The 15818-nt window shown below is 36.5% G+C and overlaps 2 protein-coding genes across 2 annotated transcripts in view; one reads left to right on the top strand and one right to left on the bottom strand.

Annotated features, from left to right (window-relative positions):
- The window catches only part of LOC129566913 (nucleolar transcription factor 1-B-like), a 324444-nt gene that overhangs the window by 52848 nt on the left and 255778 nt on the right, over window positions 1-15818 (top strand). The window lies entirely within an intron of this gene.
- The window catches only part of LOC129566910 (nephrin-like), a 268706-nt gene that overhangs the window by 22774 nt on the left and 230114 nt on the right, over window positions 1-15818 (bottom strand). Inside the window, exons 9-12 of the mRNA XM_055443300.1 lie at window positions 14201-14346; window positions 8350-8494; window positions 2839-2966; window positions 344-503 (exon numbers count right to left, since the gene is read on the bottom strand). Of these exons, the coding sequence (XP_055299275.1) occupies window positions 344-503; window positions 2839-2966; window positions 8350-8494; window positions 14201-14346 (579 nt within the window). The remainder of the gene's footprint in view (window positions 1-343; window positions 504-2838; window positions 2967-8349; window positions 8495-14200; window positions 14347-15818) is intronic.

The following is a 15818-nucleotide window of genomic DNA, read 5'->3' as shown; positions in this document are numbered from 1 at the left end:
TATGAATATATATTGAAGTGAACATAAACGATTGAATGAGGTTTCCATAATGAATTTTCCCTTAATTCTCGATGTTGGAACCTATTCTATGGGATTCGAACATTATTTGATATTCAACTTTGAATACTTTTCAAAAAAGTAAAACTATCATTCGGAAAAGTAATTAAATTGCATTCAGAGAAATTCCAAGCGAATGAACGACGAATGATACACATTTATGCAATACACCTGTATCGGATTATTCACAGGAATCTCTTTTGAATGTGATAATATCACGACAGCAACAACAAAAAGCTTGAAAAAAATATGGAAAAAAATATGAAATTGAAAATTGTGTACTTACATTTGACGCGCAATTCCAGTTGATTAGAAACGGTTTCGCCTTCAGCATTTATTGCGCTGCACGAATAGTTTCCAGCCGAATGCCTTGTGACGCGTTGTAACACTAAACTTTGATTGGATCGAATAACTCGGGCGCTTGCATTGTGCGTTAGAACCACTCCCTGCAAACAAAAAGCCAGAACAGAAATAGAGTGAACAAGTGTCGTATAAATTCATTTCATCGGAATTCAGCGATGCGAAAAGGATGTGCATCGGACACAATAATAGCAATAACAACAAAAGACTTGATACACGTACAAGTAAGTGGAACAGGCGAGAGTATGGGAGATATAGTAGCGACAATTCTTTAAATAATGGGCAAAAAGGAAGTGAAGAGAAGAAGCGAGTAAAAAGAAGGTTATAGTGTGAATTTTCATTGATTGGATGGAATAATCGAATGTGTATAGGAACAGATGGATATCGCATAACAGAAACGAACATAATCGTAATCGATAATTGCAACTTGAGCGAACGAGCGCTCGCGCACTTGGTAAAAAATAGAAATGAAAAATGACATTTCGTTATGATCGAATTGCAACAACCCAGTTTGAGCAGTAAACAACAAACGTATCGCATTGAAACGCGTACACTCTTTCTATCGATGGATCGTCTTTCAATGTTATTGTTATTATCAATGCTTCTTCTTTTTATGCTGTTACTGCTGTGCTCTCAATTATTATTGCTATAGTGCAGTGGCTGCAATTTTATACTCACAATCTGATCGGTGTATGTCGACATTTTCCGGGCAAATGACAAAATATCACACACACACACAAATGCATTGAACAAACAGAATGAAAAAAAAAACGAATAAGCAGAAGAAGCGAGAAAGAAATCTTCACATTTTTCATTTCCAATGGCGTTAAAGCTTAATCGAATTCATGTGAGAAACGAAAAATACACCGGAGAATGATGGACAAAGAAAAAAAGCGAAGAATGAGCACAGAGGATGCAACCAAACAGCGTAAATACACAAGCGAGCGGATTGTAAACAGCGCTGAGCTCAAGTCAAAATCCATCCATAGCTATACGGGACACAATTCAGTTCGAACAGAGCAGAAAATCAGTCAATGTTGAGCAATACATTCGAGAGAGTTTATTGCTGTCACACAGTAATACACACATATGCAGTGGAAGATCGAAAAGTCACTGTCATCCCAAAAATGCATCCAACGACAACGGAATAACGGGACACAGAAATCATGGCAGAGGATATATCATAAACTAAAAGAATTACATGATTTTATTTAAGTTGCTTGACGATTTTATGCTAGCTTGAGACTTGTCTTTTGTTTCTTCCTTTTCCTCTGTCTCCCCCTTCCCTCTCGTCATCCCAAAGTGGATTCTCTTTTTATACAATATTTGGAATATTTTATGATTCCCATGAAATTTTCCAGCATTTTTGAGTATTTTGTTTTTGACACGCCTCCTCCTCACGAACATTATTATCAAAACGATTGACGTTGAAATTGTACAAAGACCAACAAATCACTGACAAAACTATACCAATGGAAAGGAAGGCATCTTACAAAATACATCATTCGACGGAAATAACGTAAAGCGCACCATGGAACAAGTGATATGATGACGAACTATTCAGCTGTAATTGGTTATATTTATAGATGTTGTAACAAACTAAACAGTACACTGGATTTGATTCATTGAACGTTTGAAGTGTTGCAATGTCACTTTTCTGATACTTCATTGGATGCGTATGTTTGTGTGTGTTTGTGTTGAGCGTCAAACTTTCGTTGTTAGACAGCGTGACTAATGGCATCGGAGTGAGACGGAGATAAAAAGGAGAGCCTAACCAAAAGTGAGTGAAGAGAGCATCAATGATAACTGTTAAAAAAAAGACACTTGTACGCACACAATAAAAGTCACGCCAGATTGATAATATTTTTATGACTGTCCCGAGTATGTAGCATGCGTGCGAAACGCTTGATAAGGCTTTATTTTGAATGAATAAATAAATGTGTGGAATCTTCTTCTGTTGTTGTGATTGTGAATGTTGCGAACCAAAAATATATCTGTGCTCGTTGTCCTCAGTGCAGAAAAATCGTTTTGCGCCAAAAATTTATATTATCCACATGACATTTGTTTGAGCTTTTACGCTTTTACGGTAGTAATAATATTTTTCTCACTCTCGTTCGCTCTCACTCTCTCGTGCTCTTTCTCTCGCTCCACACAACCCATTTTCGGAATGGGCGTTGGAAAAAGGACACAAAACAGCTGAAAATGGCAGCACAAGTTGATTTTTATTTGATTAAAGTGTATTTAGACACTGCGACGCATACGTATCTATATAGATTTCGTGCATTTCTCGCCCAATAAAATCGTGCAATAAAAGCGATAAAATAAAATGTTGAATGGCAAAAGAGCGGGAACTAAAAGCAGAAACGAACAAAAAAAAAGAACGAAATAAAATTGGGTTTTATTCTCTTTTTTTTTGCTTACATCGTGTAACCAGTACAATTTTCGCCATTGGGGATTAGCCACAGCCAAGCACTCGAAGTACACGTCATCGCCTTCTTTGATGTTATCCGACAATGTTGATCCCAGGCGCAATGTTACTATCGGTGGATCTGGAAATGGAAACATTTATTGTTTTTATTGAGCACAAAAACTATTTTTCATATCAAATCATATTCCTTGGGTTTTTTCTGATGAATCACCATTGCCACCAGCTTGCAGGCATCATTTGCAATAATAATTTATGAAAGACAAACGCAACAGCAGCAAAAGAAAAACTGAATGCAATGCAAAACCGTGCAAAGCAATAAAAACCATAAATAAAAAATCGCCTGACAATTGTTGGAGTAAAAGCTTTTAACAATGGATTTCTGTGTCTTTGATTCAAATGCATTTCAAAGCTTTTGACAGCCATGATTCGCAAATTCTTCAATTTTCCGCGCATTTATTTCCTCCAACAAAAAATTGTAACGAACGCTTTGATTGAAACATACCAAAGGAGTGCCAAAAAATGGACATAAATTGCATTTTTGATGGCATCGTATTATTAATTGAAAAAGAATTTTGATGATACAAAAAAAAAATCTCTGCGAATTAATCGACGAGGTTTGCATTTTGTGAAGGCAGAATTCTCTACCAGAGCCGATCCAATTAATGGATGTGCATCCAAAATTTCCACATTCGCGTTAACGCTCAATCAATTGCAGGCATTAGCGCAGTGTAACAACGATCTATAAATACATATATACAATCTATCTCTCAATGTGTTCATCCATCTCGAATTGGTTTGCCGATTAGATCAAAATGTAATTAAAACGAGAACAATGGCGCAGCAAAACTGCGCTTGACGTATACATTGACTGGTGTACATCTAAATTATCGATCGACCGACAGATAGAGAGAGTTGTCAGTTGATGTTTTTTTTATCTTCTCTGCCTCCTCCTACGCTTTTATTTGCTGTCACTCTTCAGTAAATCTGAATTTGTGATTGTGCAATTCGATTGCAATGGAATTCAGTGTGTATCGATGAAGTTGAAGTAAATACCGAAACTGCATTCAAAATTTTTATTTGAGATGGATACGAAACGAAAAAAAAGGCACCGAATTTCCAACAGGCTGGCAGCAAGTAAAATATTTATCAGGTCAGAGCGACGATGAAAATTCGTGCCGAGTAAATGAGAGGGAAAAAAGAGCTCCAGAATATAGCATCGAGAACGGAACGAAAAAATGGAGCGAACTGACAAAATTCTATGGCATCAGCTTTCTATAATTAATCCTGATCGCATGGATCGGATCAAGAGCACACGAGCGCGATACGGAGACGTCAACGGCTACAGCCAAATAGACTCGCCGTATTCGGAATAGTGCATTTGTTGTATGCAATGTAAATAAATAGTTATAGGCATATAAATGTTAAAGTTGTTGGCACGCGGATGTGTGTGTGCCTGTACATGTGAGAGAGTGGCTGTTTCAGTAATTCGCCTTCAGTGCAGTGTATGCGCGTAGTGGTGTATGTTTGACACACACAATTCTAACGACCCCAGCATGTAGCTATGGATGTCGCACATGCATCTCACAGTATATTTATATTGAATCGGTATTTATGGCTTATATTTAGTGTAAACTAACGCGTACATTTGTTACTTGTGCATTAACACATACTCTCGTTATTTTCTCGAATGCTTTGCCAGTGCAGCGGCCAAACGAAAAGCACCAGAGGAATAAATGAATGCCGGAGAGTGGAAGAGAGAGAGAGAGAGAGAGAGAGAGAGAGCGAGGTAGAGAAAGAGTTGCAAGAGCGCACACGAAGCGAATCTACTTACGAAGCAGTATTGCATGGCATTCACTCTAGAGAGAACTATAAATTCACTGAGCTTGAACCAAACAATTGTATAATTTGTGGCATTCATTTCAATCCTCCTCCCGTCATTGGTTTTGCCGTATCTCTAGATGCCTCGTGCATCGTGAACACACACACAGGCACACAGTAGTGGCCTAGCATCGTGCTACTCCGAATCGTCTCTATACTCATGGCCACGGAACGGCACGGCACGGCATGGCACACATCAACCACCTCATGTATATGATGCTATCGCCTCTATACTACGTATATTATCATTTACCAAATGCTATTAGTTACACGATTCATATAAAAACGCACATAAATAAAATTATCCCACTGACTGAATAAGCATTATTTTTGTATGTTGTGTAATTATATAATTTTTTTTCTGTGTCATTTACCTTTTCCGCTTTTCCAAACGACGGCCAAAGAAATTATTCGCCAAAATCATGGCATTTTCATATGTGAGTATGTGCGCGAGATTCGGAAGGCTCTATGTGAGACCGATATTTCTTAGTATATGTATGTGTGCCCACCGAAAGCCATTCGATAAACGGGCTTAGCCACGGCAAACGGCACACACTAGTAAACCTAGGACATCCATGCGAATATGCTGGTGAGATCGTTTCCAAATGCGAACATTTTGCGAATTACGGTCACATACACACACACACACACACACACACACACATGTCTCGAGCCCATTCTAGTGTGTACTTTATGCACTGCTAACAATCAACCGTTAGCTTTTGCATCGACGAAGTGAAATTAAAATAGAACGTGGAGATTCGAATAAGGGACTCAAACGTTGAATGAATGCACACCGATTTGTATATAAACAAAATAGCATTGACTAAATAACAGGAATGAGAAGAGTGTTTTTTTAATCATTCGACTAAAAAAAAGTTATCCGGGTTTGCAACGCACAATCCCGAGATACACAAAAATCCACCAAATCCATGAATATTCAACATTTTTGTTGCTTTTTATCCATGAGCCATGGTATTATGAATACTTTTTCATGAGTTTCGTATTTAATTTCCGATTGAAAATATTCGCTGGATTAACATCGACAATGAAATTCGAATCGATTTCGGTCTACACAACGTAAAAAAGTTACAAAGTTATATGCGATATCGATCAAGTTTTTCGACGGGATTAAAAAAAAAATACGTGCTCGTGACTCGCGATAGCATTTAATTTTTATATATTTAATCATTTGAAATATTTGATACGATGGCGATATATTTTTGCGGGGTGAAATTGAACTGTGCGACGTTTAAAACTGGGCGTGTGCATAATGATTTTGATGAAATTTAAATGTGTGAACACAATATGACATGCAAGATTACGGTCAATCGGTCGCATTTCATCGATTGTAAATCGCTAGGCATTTTACGTAAAACAAATTTCAACAATTTTTTACGAACGTCAGACAAAAAAGGTGTAAAATCATGCAACGATAAAAGTAATCGTTCTATATGTACATCGGGCCCGAAGAAAAAATGGTGTACTGTGGCAAAAGTAGAAAACACGATTCATAGTGATTCAGCCATTCGATGATATTAACCCGTTTACATACCTTTTCCTCATTTATTCACATCGGCACGTTTGGAAACGGCAAATCATTTATCATTTGCTCGGTGTTCCACATGCCAAACGAATTCTTTTCGCTTAGGCAAATTGTGGCAAAGATAAATATGGTCAATTTACCGAATCGGAAGTTTGTCTCCTATTTTGTTTCTTTCATTCTTTCTTTCTTTCTGCCTGTCTCTTCAACAAACACAGGCCAAATATCGGGTCGTTGGTATTTCGATAAACCAAACCCTACTTTAAAGCGTTTTGTATTTCATTAGGCTTATTGTATTTGTTCAATCAAATAAATAATAATCAAAGGGAAAAGGGAAAGTCATACATGAATGTACACTGTATAGGATACACCATGATTCAATGGCACTGCCAGTATGCCATTGAAGACCGGCCGTATCATCGTCGATTGAATTCACCAATCCATATTTTACCATTTCGCATGCAATGAGCCCGCATGGAATTATGGCCAATGAGTGATTTGAAGTGGTTGGCATTCGAGTGTATACGTGTGTCTGTGCAACAAAATGCAAGTAGACCATTCAATGCAGAGTTTCTGAAAATTTGATACAGATTTGCCCGAATTGGCCAATTGCAATAAACACATCGGTCACACATTCGACATTCCTCACGTTACATTCAAATCGACTAAGTATGGCTCTCGAAATGCAAAAGGTGGTCAATTCAAAAGCGACCATTGGTGCCAGATCAAAGCTAAAAATAAGCTTCTATTTGTGATACGTTCTTTATTGGAACGTCAATTGAAATACGAGATGGAATGCAGAATCGAACGACCTGAGTGACATAAAGGCAATGTGGTCCGGTGACTTTGGATTCAATCAAATATCGAACGAAGTAACATGTCATGAAGTTTAAAATTAAAAATGAAGCCTCAACCCAGTTTCAAAATAACTTTGCGCGGCTAAATCTTGATTGGAGGTGAATATCCACACTGAAATTTTATTATTGGATCGAATGAAATCGATAGCAAATGATAAAAAAAATTTCAGTATTGTGAAATGTGAATACGGAAACAGCTTTAATGAATACCAAAACAAGTCTAATGGACGAGCTGCCAAGTGATGAAATCAAATTACGGCTCAAATCAAAGGTCATCGGAAAATGTAAATGCCATACGATATACAAAATCGGATGCTATAAAGTTCCACACGATTCATCGTGCACTTTGTTCATTACTGAAATTTGCATGTACTTTTGGATTTAATACAAATCGACAGTCGAAAAAAAAGAAGTCGTTCCACCGTTTGTGTTTCGTGAGCAGTTAACAAATGACCATAATTTGTGTATTTTCCTCCACCCAAAAAAAACGGAAGAAATGAAGAAAAAAAACTGTTTGCCAAATGCTACCGAAAAATTTCAAGAGGCAAATTCAGCCACACAAACAAAACACAATTTTTCTTTCGGAACATTCATTTATTTTTCATTTGTACTGGTGCCGCTTCAATCAAATTTGATTCAGTCAGACTTTTCGCTTCGAATTACGTGTTGCAAACAACACAGCATCTCATCGGTAAAAGTATTTGTAAATTATTGACATCGATCAATGTGCCACTCAGTCTATATAAGTTTAATTCCGACATTCAATTCCTCATATACATTTTTTTCCCTTTTTTTTTGTTTTAAGTCGATACATATGGCGCTTTGGTTACAAATAAGCTCAGGAAATCGATATGTCGATGGTGAAAAGTTAACGTATTCGACGTGGGTAAAAGACATTGTTTTCATTGTCGGCACACACTCCTTGTTGTCTTTGTAAGCCTATAGTTCAATATTTGGTATTTTCCTTCACAAAAACATAATAAACAATGTGACTACTAAGCAAAGTGCTTTTTGAAAGATCCCACGAATGAAATTGAAATTCCTACATGAAAATGTGATTTTCTCCAATTATTGACGAGAAAAAAAAATACATACACAATTTATGAACTAAACTGTGGGAGTTGAGAAAGAAAAAAATCAAGAAAATGAGAAAACAAAAATCACAAAGTCGATTCAGGAATGCGTTGTTTTGACAGTAGAAAAAAACAAATGTCGTTTTTACTTACAGACAACATTCAATTTCCACGTTGTTTCCAGAAATAGTCCCGTTACTTTTGGATTTTCAGAACGACATGTTATCGATTTGCCATCATCCTCAGTCGACGGCACGAAACTTAATTCGGAGCGACTCGTCATGTTGAATGTCTCATCCTGGAATGGAAAAATGTAAAGCACACATTTATTTATAGAGTAAAAAATGAAAGACGAGAAAAAAAAACCAACAACATTCAAAACGATCACTGATTTCGACACACACACACATGCGAACGAGATTGAACTGCGTCTAACAAGTCGTTTTATTTTCGTTGGAAAAATTGCCTATAAATATAAACATTGCGACGCGTCTGATATCGATGAGGCAAGAGTGAGACAATATTATGAATAATGAATGACGCTTTGTGGGTGCTTTCATGATATATCTCGTGCCGCTTGTTTACTCGGTTATTTCGAAACTTTTGGAATTAAATCGAATTGTTTATTTTTGATAAAATAAAATAAAACGTAATACAATTTGTGTGAGTGAAACGTCATCATTTGATTTCGAACAACGTTTTTTACTATGTATGTGTATTTGTGTACTCGCTGCAATATACCGTGCCTCGCGAACCCGATTTTCGTTGTCGTTTATTTCTGATTCACTTCGCAAATTTAATGGTCTTTTCACAATTGCAATATTAATATTTCACATTTCAATTTCGACATCGACCACGTTCATTCACACTCTCTTTCGCTTTTTCACTGTTTTGCTCTCTTTTACTCACAACCACCCACCCACCCGCTGTGTATGTCTCGCTCTCTCTATGTCTTGCTCTCTCACTCTCTCCTTCCCTTGCACACTCTCTGACTGGTTCTATCTCCATTTTTTATGCAGAAAAATCGGTGAAACAATGGAAACACCGTGTAACAAATTTCAACTTTTTCTTCTGCACATGAGAAATTCCGATTGCTTGTTTTAGAGGACCAAAAACCAAGCACTTTTGCATCATTAGTTTGTTCGAAACCACGTCTAGACTTTTTTTTATCGACACATATAAGACAAATTTCAGGCCAAAATGAGCAAATCACAAACATGAGCTTCGGTTTGACAGGTAAAAGCAAATAATTTCTAAATTTTCTGCCTTTCAACATCTAGTATGATCCTTTACAAACATTTTGGATACTTACATGACCAAATCGAGTGATGTTTTCACATATTTCTGGCCGCATATTTGGTTGGTTCGAATTCAACTCTGAAAGAATCGACTTTTGGCCAAAAATCCTTAAATATAGGCTTTTTAGGGATAGTATCTTAGCGCAAAGTTATTTTTTCTCGAAAATATGGGGAGTCTACCCAGACCAAATCTCTCAAAATTGACTTTTCGAGGTACCTCCCGAACAAAAGTTACGTTTTTCATGCATTTTGCTATGAAAATAACATTTTTTGTTCGGGAGGTACCCCAAAAATACACTATTTGGATGAGTTTCTTAGTAAAAAATTAATTTTTTCGAGAAATATTGGGAATCTTCCCACACAGAATCTCTTATAAATGATTTTTGGGGTACCTCCCGAACAAAAAATGATATTTTCATAGCAAAATGCATTAAAAACGTAACTTTTGTTCAGAAGGTACCTCGAAAAGTCAATTTTGAGAGATTTGGTCTGGGTAGACTCCCCATATTTTCGAGAAAAAATAACTTTGCGCTAAGATACTATCCCTAAAAAGCCTATATTTAAGGATTTTTGGCCAAAAGTCGATTCTTTCAGAGTTGAATTCGAACCAACCAAATATGCGGCCAGAAATATGTGAAAACATCACTCGATTTGGTCATGTAAGTACCCAAAATGTTTGTAAAGGATCATACTAGTTGTTCAAAGGCAGAAAAGGTAGAAATCATTTGCCTTTACCTGTCAAATCGATGCTTATGTTTGTGATTTGCTCATTTTGACCTGAAATTTGTCTTATATTGTCGATAAAAAAAAATCTAGACGTGGTTTCGAACAAACTAATGATGCAAAGGTGCTTGGTTTTTGGTCCTCTAAAACAAGCAATCGGAATTTCTCATGTGCAGAAACATGTGTTGCACGGTGAAATGGAATACATTTTAGCCAAAATTCGATTCACAGCCATGTGGAGCAACAATAATAGAGAGACGACCCATTTGAGGGTAAAAAAAGTGTTCATTGTGTGCTTTCTGTTTGTTTCGCTTTCAAAGAATATTCCGATTTACATTCAAAACTTGCTCTCTTTTCACTCTCGGTTTAAATTTACTTTGAATATTTTTTGCTTGGAATCATTCATCCAAAGAAAGACTGCTTCGCTGCGATTAAAGCCCTGCAAACAATGTTTGAATTCAAAGAAGTGACAACCTCACCTTATCAAACAATGTAAACGACGTACGAATCGTTTCGAATAACTTTGTGCCGTTTACATATTTCGTTTATTTTCTCTCTCTTTTCTCTCGCTGAAATTTATTGGCATTGAGCAAATTGTTTGTTTGAGGCATAATAATGACGGATCGAAAGTCGAATTCACAGTTTTTGCAATTGCATTTTTTTTCGCTTGCTAAACGGTTCGTGTTGTACCCATATTTGAAATGTCATCTATTCCTCCTTATCTCATGTCTTTTTTGCATTCTCTTTGAATTGTTTACTCTTTTTTTTGTCCAAAAAAAATCCATTCGACAATTTGATGTTATTGTTTTGATTTCATGTCAAGAAAATGTCCACGCTTTTCTTCCCACCCGAATCTCGTTCGTTTATTTCGTTGTCGTATCGTTTCGTAGTGCAAAACATCAGACAACAAGCAAATATTTTTTTTGTTGGTGCGAGAAGACAACATTCAGCAAATAACCGACACAAGATTCGTTGTTGTCAAAATAAGAACAATGCAATGTCAAACGAAGTACGAACGCTTTTTTTGTCGTTCCATTTTTGTTTCATGTGGAAAAAAATATAAAATATGACGGAGAAGCAAGACAAAAAAAAATGTTGGCATTTATTTGAATTTTCAATAGATTGTGTGCATCGTGCATGAGAAGTGGGAAAGTGCAGCCATAAAGGTTTGCTGGTTTTCATTTTGAGATTTAACTGTGAAATGATTTACACTTGAGCAGCAAAGTACAACGTTTATTGGATTTGTTAGAACACACTTGACGTCGACTCAACAATGTTCATCACCAACAAACGGAATATACACAAATAATACATCAACATTTGTACTTAAAAAAAAATTGCTCTTTCTCATTTTTGTCGTATATTTTTCCAAGTTTCACATACACAAACACCGACAGTGTGGACCGGTGAAAGTGTATGCCAGGCGCAAATGGACGCAAATGACAATCTGGCAAAAGTATATGGTTTGTGTATTTGGATTTGGATGCTATTATTCGTTTTGATTATAACATCCTTGGGGTGTATTCGAAACGAACACACATCCGAATCATTTCTGACGGAAGAATCGCACCATCCCAAACTTGTGCATAGTTACACAACAATTGAAGATGCAATGCTAGAACATTGCAAATACACAACGCAGTAACGAATTTTATGTACGCGACATCATTAAATAAACGGAGATGGATGAATTTCAAACAACTTTCGTCTGCCATTTGGAATAACTGACGGAGTTGCCAAGGAAAAACCGTGTTGTTTTGTTAAAATTGCATCTATGTTGTATTTTTCATTCATTTCTCGCACTAGTTTTGAGCTGAACAACATGACGCAGAAAAAAGAGCGGTTGATGTTTATTTCTCTATCTTTTGGTCGTTGCATGTGTATTATTTTGTATCATTATCATGGTGCGGAGATAATAAAAGCAAAAATAAAACTGGGAATCTGAAAAAAGCATGCACTTGTCATCAAATATGAAAACTGTGCGGTGGTAATTTTCACTTTTCGTCAGTTCGGGCTACTGCTATTACTGTTGCTGCACAACGGCAAAGAGGATCCCGTGCCATTTATGCCGAACTGCTTTTCGGGATCTGTCGATTTGACATCACCATTCGCACGGTTTGAATTCGCTGGCAAAAACCCATTCGAGTTGATGATGTTGCACTCAGAGCGAGAGAATGTTATAAACTAGCTGAATATTATGCAACATCAAATTGGATCGTGGCGCGTTGTTGAAGACAAATTTTATTAGCAACTTGTCTCCGGATTTTAAGACCGAAATGCAATCGTTGCCAGTGTGTGTGTGTGTGTGCTCGTTGTTCGGGAGTCTTTAAGTTCATTTATAATTTTTTTTTACTCTATCTTTCGTTCATTCTTCGGATGCATGTGTAATAACATGCTTTGTTTTATGCTGGCCACATCCTTTTTATGGGTTCTTTATTCTTCCTTTCGGCTTTCGGAATCCAAGCATAGAAAATTACATGCGGTTTGGTTGAAGCCGTCGCTTGCACAGATAAAGAAATCACATTATTTGTATGAGCATTGTGAACTGTGTAAAGACTTTCACAACGTTCTAAATGCCCTCGATGTCTCACTCCTACTCGCTCAATCTCTTGCTCTCACTCCTTCCCATTCTCTCTCTCTCTTGCTCTCACTCTTCCTCCATCTCATTCTTACAAAAGTTTAAAACGTTTTCGGGATAAAGAGTGCGACCGCAACATTTTGCTTAAATGCCGGCAGCCAAAACACACAGCAATAAAATCGTATGACATTCAAAGCACTGGTACTAACTCGTGCGTAAAAACACCGAGAGAGAGAGAGAGAGAGAGAAAATAAACTGAGCACATTCCATTTTTGTCACTTTATTCGAAACTCCGAAAACTATTTAATTCTTTTTATGGCAAATCATGGGAGAAATTGCATGTTGCTTTGTTTCATCGTTGTCTCGTTGGTTTTATTTTCAATGGTTCGTGTTAAATTTACTGGAGAGAAATGTTTGCTTTGACAATTCCATTTATTTCAATCCGATGTGCATCTGAAAAAAAAAATGAAACGCCGGCACTACTCTAATTACCGCTCTTTTCGCATCATGTCATGCGTTTTATTTATGGCTTTCAGCGTGTTTGGATTTATATTTGATGATACACGCTTTCACAAAGGCACATGAAATGCATTTAAATTATTCAAATTATTGAATGACATGTGTGGTGGAGCGCGCCTGACGCTCGTGTATGGAATGAATGACTAAATGGTTTCGGCTGTTGAACAAATTTCAAATTGACACATGTTTTCATGGCATTTTATTTCAAACAATTAAACTGACATAAAAAATTTCATTTTATATGCGCGCCTGTAATTTTTAATAGTCTTTTTATGTATTACTTGCAACAAAGTACACCATTTACATCGGCAATTTTACAACACTACCGTTTGATCCTTTTATCCTAACAGAATGCCATGTGAGCCCACATCAGCCATCACACACAGAGAAAAAGACACGCACCAACCAACCGAAAAAACCACACATATATATCTCTCTTTCTGGTTTTCCCGTTACTTTAACTGTCGCAATCAAATTAATTCGTCATAATTGACTTAAATTCGATGCAATTAAATTTTATAGCTGAGTCTTTTTTTCCGGGAGGAAAAAGAACTTTTTTCCACTTAAAAAAACCATCATAATTCTATTTAAATATATCCATTAAATTCGACATCCCTCAAGGGCGAAAAACCCACATTTAATTGATCAATTAAAGCTAATCGAAGTTACGTAATTTTTTTTTTCCAAGTGATGAAGTCAATGAAATTGGAGTAATTATTATTATAAGCTCAGACGATGCTGTCTCAGTTCAGGCATGCTGAGCATGTATGCTTAGGCAATTTAATACACGGTGAAATCGAAGCTTATCACATATCTTTATCCCTCATGCCACCATCATTATTTCACAATCTAATTTTATAAAAAAAATACACCGTCTGATACGAACCTTTGTCCTTCGAAGCTGTCGCTTTCCCTTGTACCATGTTATGATGGCATTCGGTCGAGATCCGTTACTTTCGCATTTGATTTCGTATCGTCTTTCGGCCACTAATTGCGGTGGAGTGTCCAAAATTTCCACATTCAATGGTCTCACTGTAACGAGAAATAACAATAAAATCGGGATTAGTACAATGTATCATAATAAAATTGAGAGGGAGGAGAGAAAATCATAAAAAATTAGAATTTAATTTCTCGCAAAGAAGAATTCTTTAATTGACCCAAATTAAAATGAGATAACAATCTAAATTGTGGAACATAAAGTAAACGAACTGAATAGAAAATTTAAACTCTCAACTTTGTCTCTGTCTGTGGAGAGTGAGAGGATGGGATGGAAAGAAGCATATTTAACATTTTATTAAGGTATACCACAGAATTGCACCGTTTTATAGCGCCGAAGGATATATACTTTCGCAGATTGGAAAATGGCACATTGAAAATGTTCTTCGGTCGTGATTTTATGCCAAAAATTTTGTGCTAGATCACACAGACACAGACAAACTCTACCATATTTATTCTTCAGATTATTTCGATTATTCAAAAATGCATTTGGGTCTCTCTGCGCAAACACACTCACACAGTTCGGCGGATTACATATTATCATGTTGATGTGAAAATTAATTTCACATTTGAAATCCCCCAAAATGAAAATGTTCCACAGCCAAAAACCGTATGTAATCTGGTGCAAAATCCTTGCTCATGGCATCGAATAAACCGCAAACATTTCAATTGAAATTTTCCAGCCCAACACAAATACATCAAATATATGACGCACACCGTTAAACTTTTACTACTTCATTTGTTCGCGATTGAAGTCATTTGGAGTAATCAGTTTCTCCATTCAACAGTGAACTTTGAATGAATATTGTGACTGACTGACTGACTGACTATGATACTCTATGGAGGAATGCAATTCGAATGATAAGTTCTTTGACATTTTAAATAAAATAAATTACTCGCAACCATTTTCCGATGAAATCCGGAATTTTGGAATCGAAGAACGGCTATTGCTGTAGGAGAGAGCAGCACTACAATAGCCATAAGTGTTCCACAAGCAAAAATCGTAACTAGCAAAAAATTTGATATGAAGAATTTGTATGTGAATACATAAAAGAGCCCAAAATTCATCAAAAATGAACCCAGTAGCCTTCACTCGATACAATTTAGTTCACATACCAAATTTGTGAGCAAGTGCACAAATTTGTGGTGTCGAAAATTAGTCGCACCGAAAATGTTGGGGCAGTAAATTAAAGTTGTTCCTATTCCTTATATTATATTAGTTTATATGCTCATGAATAATGAAATAGAGGCGAAACCAAATTATCTAATAAACAAACAAAACGGAAACGTTGTCTAAAATTTAAAGCGACAACCGTTTTGTGCACCAGCCAACACATATACACACGCACACAAGTCGACACATGCACACAACACATAGCGCACACACGACAATATATAGAGACAACAAAACCGATTCGTTTAGCAGATGACAAGAATCCAATTTTACAATTTTATGGCAAAACGAATGAGGTCTCTTTTTCTTTCCGAGTTTATTGTTTGTGTGTTGA

This window comes from Sitodiplosis mosellana, unplaced genomic scaffold (assembly GCF_009176505.1).
Source record: "Sitodiplosis mosellana isolate CC-2019 unplaced genomic scaffold, AAFC_SMos_1.0 Smas_scaffold_5, whole genome shotgun sequence".
NCBI lineage: Eukaryota > Metazoa > Arthropoda > Insecta > Diptera > Cecidomyiidae > Sitodiplosis > Sitodiplosis mosellana.
The sequence above is the reverse complement of the archived record's forward strand: the minus strand, read 5'-3'. Positions and strand labels throughout refer to the sequence as shown.